At 39.9% G+C, this 13,549-nt stretch overlaps 1 protein-coding gene across 4 annotated transcripts in view; it reads left to right on the top strand.

Moving 5' to 3' along the window:
* The window catches only part of CCDC175 (coiled-coil domain containing 175), a 67,515-nt gene that overhangs the window by 33,306 nt on the left and 20,660 nt on the right, over positions 1-13,549 (top strand). For 3 of the 4 annotated variants that reach the window (XR_007128549.1, XM_047736097.1, XM_047736096.1), the window contains 2 exons: positions 5,067-5,205; positions 10,666-10,745. The exons of the other annotated variant lie outside the window; for it this stretch is intronic. Coding sequence is in view for 2 of the 3 variants with exons in the window: in XM_047736097.1 (XP_047592053.1) it covers positions 5,067-5,205; positions 10,666-10,745 (219 nt within the window). In the remaining variant the exon portion in view is untranslated. The remainder of the gene's footprint in view (positions 1-5,066; positions 5,206-10,665; positions 10,746-13,549) is intronic. 4 annotated transcript variants of the gene reach the window in all.

Raw genomic sequence — 13,549 nt, 5'->3', positions numbered from 1 at the left:
AGGAGGAGAAAAGAGATGGTGGGAGAAACCCTTCTGAACTTGATTCGTTTTGAAGAGGAACAGAGGTCTGGCTGCATGAAAGAGGGGCTTTCTTTGAAGACAACTGTCCCTTGCCAGAGCGGGGGAGCAGGGGGTCCTGACATTTCAAAGTATAGTTCTAGCCAAGTCCACACTTCCCCGCACAACCCCCACCAAATCCTGCAGAAATTGTCTGCAGATAACCGGTGCAAGAAAAGCCAGCTCCTTCTAATAGGAATGACAGAGAAGGAGCAGCTATGTCCTCCACACAAAAATAGTAGGAGAAAAACAAGTGAAAGAGGGAACAAAAGTTTCCAACAGGAGAAGAACACTCAGAAAGGTGGTGTTGGAATGTATAACATCTGTGATCAAATGCTCCTCCATAAATTAAAAAAAAAAAACAAAACACTGTAATTTCATACAAGTGCCAAGGAAAGTCAGCAACGTAGAAACCTAGGAACTTAGGGAAGAGGGATCTGAAGGGGATGGCCAGAAATAAGAAGAGTGAGATGGAAACTGGCACAGCTCATGGAACAAAGAAAGGAGAGAAAGCATTGCACGAATTCAGATAAATTAGAAAAAATGGAAGGGAATCAGGGTGGGAAGTATTTCTCCATCAGTTGCCATCTGTCTGGGTGCCTAGTATTCTCGATGCTGAATCCTGCGCACACAAAAGATGACAAAACTCTACTCTTATGGTGCTCACATCCCAGTGGAGGGAGATTGAAAATAAACAAGATAAACAAGTGGAACATTTAGTATATTCAGTGGTGAGAAATGCTATAGAGGAAAATAAAGCAGGGGCCAGGGATAGGGCGAGTGTGTAATGCAGCCCGTGTGCCGTGGGAAGAAGGACCATGAGAGAAGGAAGGGTAAGTCCTGGAGGCCGTGAGGATGTGGGCTGTGTAGCTACGTGCAGAAACGGGCTCCAGGCAGAGGGCATGCCCAACACAAAAGATTGAGGCAGGACTGTCCCCTCTGGGGAATACCACGGAGGTAGTGTGCTATCCTATCAGATAGGAAGGGGAGGGAGCCATCTTCCAGAAGTAGATGTTGAGCTGGAACGAGGAGTGCAGAGGTTTATTAGGGAGTAAAACCTGTGAAAGGACTGGGCAGGGGGAAGCCATCGGACATTATGGAACCTGCAAACTCTCTGTGGGGTGCTCCTGAGCAAGGAGCACCTTGTCCGTTAGCGGAGCCCTGCCTGGGCCAGCAATGACCCCACCCATGCACCACCTCCTTGCTCAATTGGTCAATTGGGGGCCACGCCTCAAAGAGCATGACCTTCACTAGATGACCAAGGAGACTCTGAAGGAGCTGACCACTGGAGGCTGGCAGTTGGCCACACTCCTTGCCACAAGGAGCAATCCAAGAGGGAGGGTCATTCCCAGGTCTGCTACTTGCTAGGCCATTGTGAGGACTTTATCTTTTCTCTGCGTGGGCTGGAAAGCCAGTAGAGGGTTCCGAGTGAAGGGCTAAAATAATCTGATTTTCATTTAAATAGGAGCTCTCTAACTGCTATGTTGGGTAAAATTTAGGAAGGCAGTGGTGGAGGCAGGAAGACCGGTGAGGAAGCCAGAACAATATTCCAAGTGGATCAAGTAGCTCGAACCAGAGTGGTGACTGAGGAAGTGATTGAAAGCAGGCAGTCAGCATGTCGGGTATTTCTTGAGACAGAGCTGGCAGAGTTTACCATCATGCTTAGTGATGAACCAGTGGAGGCAGTCCCCATCAATCCAGCAGTGAGGTAAGGGCACTAGGTAACATGGCATTGAGGCTTAAACAGTGCGATTAGGTGAGGTCAGTAGGCTGTCTCCCAGCATCCATCCCACTTGCCAGGCTGTGCACCCGCCGTAGGGCTGTGTCCACCTGTGTCTAATTCACACAAAGGCAGCTTGTGTGCCACTATTATAAAGCAACAACCCCCTTTCCCTTGATAATCCTCACCAGTAACCCAGAGCAAACTGGAAATTGGAGTCGCATTTCTGCCTTTGGCTTGGGACGTGAGGAGCCACAGCCTTCTACATTATTCTCATCTGGTGCTGACACATTGATCATGAGTGGGACCGCTGGATCCTACAGCCCTGTGTCTGGCAGGGTTCAGTCAGAGAAGTAGAGTCCCCAGGACAAGGGTCCGTTAGAGGATGTGACCTTCTGTGGTGGTGGGAGCTGCTTACACAGTCCAGTGAGGCTGTCAGTGTCCCGTCTGGAGCGGGGGCCTGAAGGCTGCAGGGCAGGCAGGTGGCAAGGGAAGGTGGACAGGAAGTCATAGGACGAGCTAGAATACATCTCGATGAGCAGGGACTGGGACCCGCATCAGTCTCTCTCTTTCCAAGGCTCCAATTCCAAGGGGTTGCCACAAAGGCCAAAGCCCACCATCACTGAAGTAAGTGTGCACGTGGCTCAGGAATCAGGGAACCTTGAAGGAGCTGAAGAAGCTGCGGGTCTGACTGAGTCAGGAGACAAATGCTAACTTGCCTGAGAGGCAGCAGCACGTGGTACCAAAACCCTCCCTGAGAACATGAAACAAGAGCGTGGTTTCTTGTCAGGGAAGTATTGGCAGCTAAGTCGGTATAGACAATGGGGATGAATTCATGCATTCACATACCTCCTGAGACCCCCAAGCTCTCCTTAGAGAACATAATCTAGATAAGACACAATTGAGTTTCATAACACTGCAGTGGGGAAAAATTCATTCCTGATTCTGCATTGTAATAGGTTTAAATTATGGTGGTGTGTTTTTTTGTAAAGATTTTATTTATTTGACACAGAGAAATCTCAAATAGGCAGAGAGGCAAGCAAAGAGTGAGGGAGAAACAGGCTTCCTGCTGAGTAGAGAGCCTGACGCAGGGCTCGAGCCCAGAACCCTGAGATCATGAGGAGCTGAAGGCAGACACTTAACCAACTGAGCCACCCAGGTGCCCCTATGGTGGTGTTTTGTTTAAAGATCTTATTCATTTATTTTAGAGAGAGAGAGCATACACAAGCAGCAAGAAGGACAGAAGGGGGAAGGAGAGGGACAAGCAGACGCCGCACTGTGTGGAGCCTGGGATGGGGCTCAGTCCCATGACCCTGAGATCATGACCTGAGCCGAAACTAAGAGTCGGCCCCCTAACTGACTGAGCCACCCAGGGAGCCCATTAAATAACAGTGTTTGTTTGTTTGTTTGTTTTTTTAATTTATTTGACAGACAGAAATCATAAGTAGGCAGAGTGGCAGGCAGAGAGAGGGGGAAGCAGGCTCCTATCTGAGCAGAGAGTCCGATGAGGGTCTCGATCCCAGGACCCTGAGATCAAGACCTGAGCCGAAGGCAGAGGCCTTAACCCACTGAGCCATCCAGGCACCCAAATTACAGTGTTTTTATCTATGTTTTTGTCTTTCTATATTTATTCTTAAGGATCTAATGGCAGTTCGGGAGGGGACGTATGAGGCTGGCATGTCACTGTATTAATTAGGGCACAGATAAGCTGCTTTATCAAAGAGTTGCCAAAATACAGTGAACATAAACAAGACATGTGTAGTTAAGTGTTAGCAACCCTCTCTCCTTTATTGGGAAATTGATCTTGGCTTAACTTTCTGGGTCATTCCCGTAGAGCCTGGTAAAGTTAGACAACCAAAGTTGTACTATCAGGCAACATTGCTTGTACGGAATGACCCGTGATTGGTATGCTGCATCTCGATGGGAAGATTAACTGGTGAGAAACTAGAACATTGGATTTCCTTGGACTTGGTGCCTCTTCTAAGTGGATGTGTCCCTTTCTGGGACCTAAACGATGCTGACTCCCGTTGGAGCATGAGACTTCAAAACCAGGGGGGCTATCACATCAGCTCATGTGGTGTCTTCCTCTTCCATCTGAGTTATCACTTTGGTGGGGTCAAAGGACACTACTAGCCTCTGGTCAGCTGTGTTGTGAGGGTACCTCCTTGGGGAAGCATGCCAAGCATTGCCCTGTGGCACCCAGGGGTTCCTTCGGATTATGTGTGTGTGCAACTTGGATAAAAATAAAAAGTGAAAAAAAAAAATTTTTTTTTAATAAACTGGGTCAAGTATGGCCTATTCAAATCTAAAGAATCTGAGTATCTAGTTGAGAAGATCCCCTGATGTGATCATTCCAGAAGAGGAATGTTTATGTCTCTTTCCCATTACAGGCCAAAGGGAAGGGGTCCCAGCTTGGTAGGGCAGCTCCGCCATTCTCAGCATGATGCTGACATAGGCAGATCCAAGTGGCAGTTTCCCTTCTCATTCTTTTCGAGGGAAGGACCAAGCGGGCACATGCTGCTTTCTGTGGAAGAGGGGGGACCCAGAAGTGGCACATATCACTTCTGCTCACAGACTCATTAGTCACACCTACTTGCAAGGAAAGCTGAGAAATCATTGTAGCTGGCAGCCGTGCACTGAGCTAGAACCCAGAAGTCCTGATATTGAAGGACAGAATAGTTAGTAAATGTCAGCTGGCTGTCTCCGCTGTAGTCCCCATGACATCCTGACTTTCTAAGGTCCCATCTGGACCTTTCTAAGGTCCAACTATTATTTCCTTTGAAACTAAATAAGACCTGAACAATTAAGCAGGCATTTTCATGTTTTGTTTGGGACACTTTTTGCCCATTTAGTGTAGAAATATATATAATTATTTCTGCCTTTTCCCCATTTCTTACTTGTACCCACACTTCTTAGGACTTTGGTGTATTCTGTTTTATTCCCTATTCTCTCACACACACAAAATATGATCAAATAAGAGAGATTTTCTCAAATAGATGTTTAGGGTAGCATTAATAGGATCTTAGCAGTAGAGCCGGAGAAATGAATGGATCTTTAGAAAGCCCATTGAATCTAATCTCCTTACTTTGTAGATTGTCAGAGAGTGAGTCAATCAGCCCAAAAATATTGTTTAAACACGTAGTATGTGCCAAATGCCTTTCTGTGCATCTCAGGATAAGAGGACATTAAGAGAAAACTCTCCCTCTTGAAGAACTTACATTCTGCTTTGGAGTATAAATTGTGTAAATTCTCCAAATTCTGCTCACAATTAGCTTTATTTTCTTTAAAGAAAAAATTTGTTAAGGCAACGCAAAGTAATAAAGAAAAGGCAGAGGAACTAGTCGAGTGTCTTCCACAACTTCAAGTGGCAGAGGAAGAGTACAAAAGCAGACGTGGAAAATTTGAAGAGCTCAGTAATATTATTACAGGTATGTATGACGCTCTTAGTGATTGACCTTAAGTCCAGGTAAGGATTTCTCTGTTCTCTTCTAACACAAGGGAGGGTCATCAGTCACAAGCCAGTGGTGAAATTGTCTAAACTTTTGCTATCACCTTTAATGCCCTCTTTTCTAATTTTTGCCTCATCTACTAATTTCTTCTCCTTTACATCACAGTCTTATTGTTGCTCTTGTTAAATTTTTCCTTTTCTCTTTTAAAGACTTTAAAATTAATAATTAGTAGCAACTGTATTATGTGGTTTCTCTCTGTACTTTGTAAAGGTAGAAAGAACTCCTTTAACCTTTACCATATGGAGTGGGTTTTTTGTTTTTTTTTAAGATTTATTTATTTTAGAAAGACCACAAGGAGGGAGAAGGGCATAGGGAGAGAGACAAAATCTTAAATAGACTACCCACTGAATGTGGAGATAGAAATCAAAACAGTCTATGTCAAAAAGATACAATCATATGGAAACACAGTATGTTGAAATGTAAAACAAATATTTTGAAGTGAAGAGTGGTAATTGCCAAGCAAAGTGAATTTTAAGAATGTAAGATGATAAGCCCCAAATAGCCAAAGTAATGTTGAAAAAGAAAACCAAGGTTGGAGGCATCACAATTCTGGACATCAAGCTGTATTACAAAGCTATAATCATCACAACAGTATGGTATTGACACAAAAACAGACACATAGATCAATGGAACAGAATAGAAAACCCAGAAATGGACCCACAACTCTAGGGTCAATTAACTTTTGACAAAGCAGGAGAGAATATCCAATGGAAAAAGTCTCTTCAACAAATGTTATTAGGAGGGGTGCCTGGGTGGCTCAGTGGGTTGAGGCCTCTGCCTTCGGCTCAGGTCATGATCCCAGGGTCCTGGGATCAAGCCCCGCATCGGGCTCTCTGCTCAGCAGAGAGCCTGCTTCCCTCTCTCTCTGACTGCCTCTCTGCCTACTTGTAATCTCTGTCTGTCAAATAAATAAATAATCTTTAAAAAAAATGTTATTAGGAAAAGTGGACAGCCACATGCAGGAGAATAAAAGTGGACCACTTTCTTACACCATATACAAAAACAGACTCAGAATGCATTAAAGACCTAAATGTGAGACAGGAATCCTTCAGAATCCTAGAGGACAACACAGGTGGCAACCTCTGTGACCTCAGCCACAGCAACTTCTTGCTAGACATGTCTTCAAAGACAAGAAGCAAAAGCAAAAATGAACTATTGGGACTTTATCAAGATAAAAAGCTTCTGCACAGCAAAGGAAACAGTCAACAAAACTAAAAGGCAGCTTATGGAATGGGACAAGATATTTGCAAATGTCTTATCAGATAAAGGGCTAGTATCCAAAATCTATAAAGAATGTATCAAACTCAACACCCCAAAAAAACAAAAAAATCCAGTCAGGAAATGGGCAGAAGACATGAACAGACATTTCTCCAAAGAAGACATACAGATGGCCAAGAGACTCATGAAAAATGTTTGCTATCACTCAGCATCAGGGAATTAAAACCACAATGAGATACCACCTCACACTAGTCAGAATGGCTAAATTTAACAACTAAGGAAACAATAGATGTTGGTGAGGATGCAGAAGAAGAGGAACTCTCTTACACTGTTGGAGGGAAATCCTCTCTGGAAAACAGTATGGAGGTTCCTCAAAAAGTTAAAAATAGAACTACCCTATGACCTAGCAATTGCACTATTAGATATCTATCCAAAGAATACAAACTTAGTGATCTGAAGGGGCACCTGCACCCCAATGTTTATAGCAGCAATATTTACAATAGTCAAACTATGGAAAGAGCGTAGATGTCCATCAACAGATGAATGAATAAAGAAGATGTGATATATGTGTGTGTGTGTGTGTGTGTGTGTACACACACACACAATGGAATATTATTCAGTCATCAAAAAAGATGAAATCTTGCCATTTGCAGTGATGTGGATGGAACTAGAGGCTATTGTGCTAAGTGAAAGTAAGTCAGAGAAAGACATACACCATATGTTTTCACTCATATTTGGAATTTAAGAAATAAACAGTTGAACATAGGACAAGGGAAGTAAAAATAAAATAAGACAAAGCAGTGAGGGAGACAAGGCATAAGAGATTCTTAATTATAGGAAATAAACTGAGGGTTATAGGAGAGGAGGTAGAAGGGGTAACTGGGTGATGGGCATTAAGGAGGGCACTTGAAGTAATGAGTACTGGCTGTGGTCTGCAACTGATGAATCACTAAATTCTACCTCTGAAATGAATGATATGGTATATGTTAATTAAATTGAATTTAAATAAAAATTTCTTAAAAAGAATGTAAGATTATAAGAATAAGTACTTTGGATAATTGGTCTGGTTGCCATTCCTCCATTGATTTTCCACTTCTTGCCAGATTTTCATTTAGTTAACTCAGGTAGATTTTTTGGGGTTTTTGCTACTTCTACCAAGAGTCATGATACACATGTACTCCATCCCCAATTTTCTGTTCTCCCAACCTTTCCTCCCATCCCTTCTTGTGCTAAGATGGAGGATGTAAGAAACAGGATGAGTATGAAAATAAGCAATGTATTATCATATATTACAAGTTCTGATTCTCTTGAGGCAAAGAAAAGAGAGAACTACTAAAGAAAGTAGAGAAAAGATAGGAAGGCAAGAGACAGGTAGAAAAGGGAACATAAGAGCAATGTGTTCCAGAGAGTAGAAAAATATGCTTTACCTGTAAGCATAAGACTTACAGAGGATAGAATAGGCTCAGTACATACAAAAAACAATGAAATGACTTTTGGCTAAATCTGATGGGTAAAACATGCATCTATCTTTGCTCCCTAATGAAACTTCATAACAAATATGTGTAAAAGATTTTTTTAAGGGAAAAATGTTATAAACTCACAGATATAGAGACTGGCAGAGAAGATATCCACAGGTAATAAACATCAACACATTTTTGGAAAGTGTGATTGGATAGAGGTATTAACAGGAAGGGGAATACGAGTAGCAAGTGCCTGCAAAATAGCACACCATGAAAGCAAGACGTTCTCTCCACAAGACCCGGCAAGTCTTGGGCATTGGAAGACCCTGATACCGTGAAGCTGAGATGAGTCATGGAGCTGAAGATTGGTTGAAAATCTTTATAAAAAGCTGTGAGACTGGCAGGTCAGATGCTGTCTTCTGTGCAGCTGAGTTACTATTCCTCCGAATGCGAGCAGAGAAGTTGTTGCCCCAACAGATTCTGAACTGTAGGATATCAAATATGACTGAGAGTAGAAGACAGATGTTGTACAGAGACCCCCCCACTTCCATTGGTCGGCTTGATGAAGGCTGCCAGCTGTGTGTAACTGTTCTCTAATCCCTCCCCCACCCCACTCTGAAGAAGGAGGTGGTTGGATTCTTCTCTAAGGAAACCAAACCATCTCAGAGAAAAGCCTGACATAATCTAGCATTTCAGGATCCCCCAACAAATTGGCTGGTTCCTTCCTTATCATTGTACAATGAAGCCCACCAGGAACTGAAATTTTAGTGCCTCATGCTTAATTAGGAGTGGACAATCAAAGATCACCAGACACCTCAGGAAAAATTCCAAAATGAAATGTAGAAACTAAAACAGACAGAATAACAGGAGTTGATGGAAACATAGATGACCCAAAGAATGTAAGAATACTTTTAAAGATAGATTCTTGGAGAATATATAGTCTCCTTGTATTATACATAATGTGTATTCGTAGTCTCTACATATTATAGAAAATATACATTCTATATATTACAGAAGATATATCTTTAACTTATATTTGTACAAAAAATACTGCATTTATGAAAAAAGAAGATGCTTAAAGAAAGAAAACAAGAAAGAGCTCTTAGAAATGAAAAAAATAACCAAAATTTAAAAATTCAATAGGAGGATTCTATGAAAAGTTGAGGAAATCTCTCCAAAAACAGAAAAAAAAAAAAAAAAGCTGAGGAACAGGATAAAATTTGAGTAAGAAAATTAGAAGACTATTCTGAGAGGTTGGATATCTAATTAACAGGAAGGTCAGAGAAGAGAAATTGGAAAAAATGCAAAGATCAAGTTATCCAAGAAATAATACAAAAATATTTCTTAGAATTGGAGAATATGAGTTTCCTACTTGAAAAGGCCCATCAATCCCCAGTGCAATTTCTGAAAGAAAAGATACTAAGTAACATCACTTTGGGATTTCAGGAGAAAAAAAATGTCCCAAAGGCTTCTAGAGAGAAAAAGCAGACCTTACACAAAAGATTAGTAATCTGAATGGTTTCAGACTTCTTAACTATAGTATTATACTAAACGTTAGAAGACATTGCCTTCAAAAATCTGAGAGAAAATAGTTTCCAACATTAGCTGCCCGTTGAAACTATTAGTCAAATACAAATATAAAATAGAGATTCATTCAGATATAAAAGATGTCAAAATATCTCATTTACTCTCTCTCGGGAAGTTAGTATGAAACTTGCTTCAACAAAGAAGGAACAAATCAAGAAAAAGAGGAGGATGTGAAATTCAGGAAACAGGAGTCCAACACAAGAGGGATGCAAAAGTTCTAGGTGTTCAGCTGTCCAGAAGACCTAAAGAAAAATGAAAACAGAAGGCAGTGGGGGAGGGAAGACGAAGGGAGCTGATAGATCGCCTAAGGTGTTTGACCACGTGGGAAGTAATATTTGGAAGATTTTATGATTCTATTTTAGATTTTGATGAATTAATGTATACATGGAAAACTAAGCAAGTAAAAAAAAAAGTGAGACTATTTTTATCTCCTAGAAAAGCAAAAAATTATACAGGCAAGGAGGTATAATTTTACAACATTCCTCTGTGTCTCCTCTGTGAATAATATTTACGTTGTCATAATCTAAATAGTTAAAAATAATTTAAAAAATATGGCTTTATGGCGATGTTGGAAGGGGGGAAACAAAGAGGTTGTAAGTGTGGGTGGGGGACATGGGGATGGGAGTAAGCATTTCTATGTTGGGAAGAAAGTAGAAAATGTCTTAAAATAACAAATCAAGAAATAGCCAGGGGCGCCTGGGTGGCTCAGTGGGTTAAGCCGCTGCCTTCGGCTCAGGTCATGATCTCAGAGTCCTGGGATCGAGCTCCGCATCGGGCTCTCTGCTCAGCAGGGAGCCTGCTTCCTCCTCTCTCTCTGCCTGCCTCTCTGCCTGCTTGTGATCTCTCTGTCAAATAAATAAATAAAATCTTAAAAAAAAAAAAAAGAAATAGCCATATAAGCATTTATTAAGAAAATAGAAGAAAAAGTCTAAATGAGTTTAAAAATAGTTAATTCTGTGAAATTAAACATAAGGGTGGGTACTGTGTTGGAAAGGAACTGACTTCCTTTGTTTTTTGTTATAAGCCTTATAATAGTATATGACTTTTAAAATTAAGCACATGCCTTATTTCCATTTTTAAAAACCAAATGTGGGTATTATTTTTTCTCTTATAGCACAAAAGCAGGAGCAGAATTTACTAAATGATTACATTTCTCAAATGACAAAAGATTTTTCAAGATATTTTAACAACACGGTAAAGAGTCAATGCATTCATTCTTTCTTTTATTAGAATACTGATATATACAAACTAATTGTGTGGATATACATATGTATACACAGAGACTCTGATGCAACTAACATGTAATCACGGGAAACTCATTGGGGGGCCCCCGTTTTCTTATTTAAAGTAGAAATTGGAAGATGCTTTCTAAGGTTCTTTTCAGATATATTATTCTGTTAATGTCCTGTGAAGATTAGGATAAGTGCACAGAGGTTGCAGAGGTGGGAAGGGAGTGGATAAAATGAGAGCAGGTGAAGAGACATTTACTACCTTCTTAAAGTGTAGAATTAGTTGTTAGTGATAAATGTGTGTATAGATTTGGCCAATTTAAAATAGAAACATTCTATTTTTTGAGATGCACTGATATCAAAAGTAACTTTTATCATGTGGGTGTAGAAAAAGATGAAAGGGAAGAGTACTGTAGTAAGTATATTATATATGCAATTGTATTTTCTTAGTACAATTCTACTAGTGATGATCATACAATGACTAAAAATTATGTGATTTATAACAGTATAATGACTAGAACCAAATACAGAATTCAGTAGAAAATTATGAAAAATCCATAAAGTATTATTCTTTTCTCAAGAAATATTAAATCCTCCCTAAAAAGGCCTCAATAAATTCTACTTCCTTCTCCCCTATTTTTGCCATACAATTGTTTATATATCAAAGTATATTCTGTTTTATGAAGTTGTTTCAACAACTTTTTTTAACTTGCTTCCCAGAGTTTATGAAAAATTTCCACAAATCAGCTTTGGAGTTTTATTTATTGTTTATTTGATATATATTAATTTTATATCTATTAATTGTATAATTAACATATAGTGTTATATTAGTTTCAGGTGTTGAATCATTCAACAGTACTATACATTACTCAGTTCTCATCATGATAAGTGTAGTTTAATTCTCTTCAGTTACCCATCCTGGCACCCACCTGCCCTCTGGCAACCACAACTTTGTTCTCTGTATTTAAGAGTCTTTTTGTCTGTTTGTGTCCTTTTTTCTGTTTTGTTTCTTAAATCCCATGTCAGAGTGAAATCAGTATGGTATTTGTCCTTCCTTGGTTGACTTATTTTACTCAGCATTATATACTCTAGGTCCGCCCATGTTATTCCAAATGGCAAAATCTCATTTTGTTTTTATGGCCGAGGAATATTCCATTGTATATATGTACCACATGTCCTTTTTCTACTCATTTATCCATGGACACTTAGGTTGCTTCCATATCTTGGCTATTGTAAATAATGCTACAATAAACCGAGGGGAGGATATATCCCTTCAAATTAGCTTTTTCGGGGCACCTGGGTGGCTCAGTGGGGTTAAGCCGCTGCCTTCGGCTCAGGTCATGATCTCAGGGTCCTGGGATCGAGTCCCGAGTCGGGCTCTCTGCTCAGCGGGGAGCCTGCTTCCCTCTCTCTCTCTCTCTGCCTGCCTCTCCATCTACTTGTGATCTCTCTGTCAAATAAATAAATAAAATCTTTAAAAAAAAATTAGCTTTTTCATATTCTTTGGGTAAATTCCTGGATTGTAGGGTATTCCGATTTTTAATTCTTTGAGGAACCTCTGTAGTGTTTTCCACAATGGCTATACCAATTTGCATTCTCACCAAAAGCACCCGAGGGTTCCTTTTACTCCACATTCTCTTGCTGTTTTTTGAGTTTTTCATTTTAGCCATTCTGGCAGGTGTGATGTGATATCTCATTGTGATTTTGCTTTGCATTTTCCTGCTGATGGGTGATGTTGAGCATATTTTCATGTGTCTGTGGGCCATCTATCTGAATGTCTTCTTTAGAGAAATGTCTGTTCATGTATTTTGCCCATCCTTAAAATGGATTAGTTGGTTTTTTAGTGTTGAGTTGTATAAGTTTTTTGTATTTTTGGATACTAATATGTGTATGTCAGATATGTAATTTGCAAATATCTTCTCCCCATCTTTAGGTTGTCTTTTAGTTTTGTTGATTGTTTCCTTTGCTGTGCAGAAGCTTTTTGTTTTGATATAGTCCAAATGGTTTACTTTGCTTTTGTTTCCCTTGTCTCAGAAGATGTACCTAGAAAACTTTTGCTGTGGCTGACGTCAGAGAAATTATTGCCTGTGATCTCTTCTAGAATTTTTATAGTATCAGGTCTTCCATTTAGGTCTTGAGTCCATTTTGAATTTATTTCTGTGTATGTTGTAAGAAGATGGTTTAGTTTCATTCTTTTGCATGTAGATGTCCGGTTTCTGCACCACAGTCTGTTGAAGAGACTGTCTTTATTGCATATTCTTGCCTCCCTTGTTGAATATTAATTGACCATATATTTGTGGGGGTTTTTTCTGGGCTCTCTATTCTGTTTCATTGGTCTATATGTCTATTTTTGTGCCAGTACCATACTGCTTTCATTACTACTGCTTTGTAGAATATCTTGAAATCTGGGGTTTTAATACCTCCAGTTTTGTTTGTTTTAAGCTTGCTTTGGCTATTCAGGGTCTTTTGATGTCCCATACAAATTTTAGTATTATTTTTTCTAGTTCTATGAGAAATACTGTTGGTATTTTGATAAGGATCACATTAAATCTATAGATTACTTTGGGTAGTACAAATATTTTAACAATAATTATTCTCCCATTCTATGACTATGGACTATCTTTCCATTTGTTTGTGTCATCTTCTATTTCTTTAATCAATGTTTTATAGTCATAGTACCAGTCTTTCACCTCCTTGGTTAAGTTTTTTCCTAGGTATTTTATCATTTTTGGTGTAATTGTAAATGGGACTGTTTCCTTAATTTCTCTT

The sequence above is a fragment of the Lutra lutra genome, chromosome 7 (genome assembly GCF_902655055.1).
Source record: "Lutra lutra chromosome 7, mLutLut1.2, whole genome shotgun sequence".
In the NCBI taxonomy this organism is placed as follows: Eukaryota; Metazoa; Chordata; class Mammalia; order Carnivora; family Mustelidae; genus Lutra; species Lutra lutra.
Note: the sequence above shows the minus strand (reverse complement) of the source record. Positions and strands in the feature narration are given on the sequence as shown.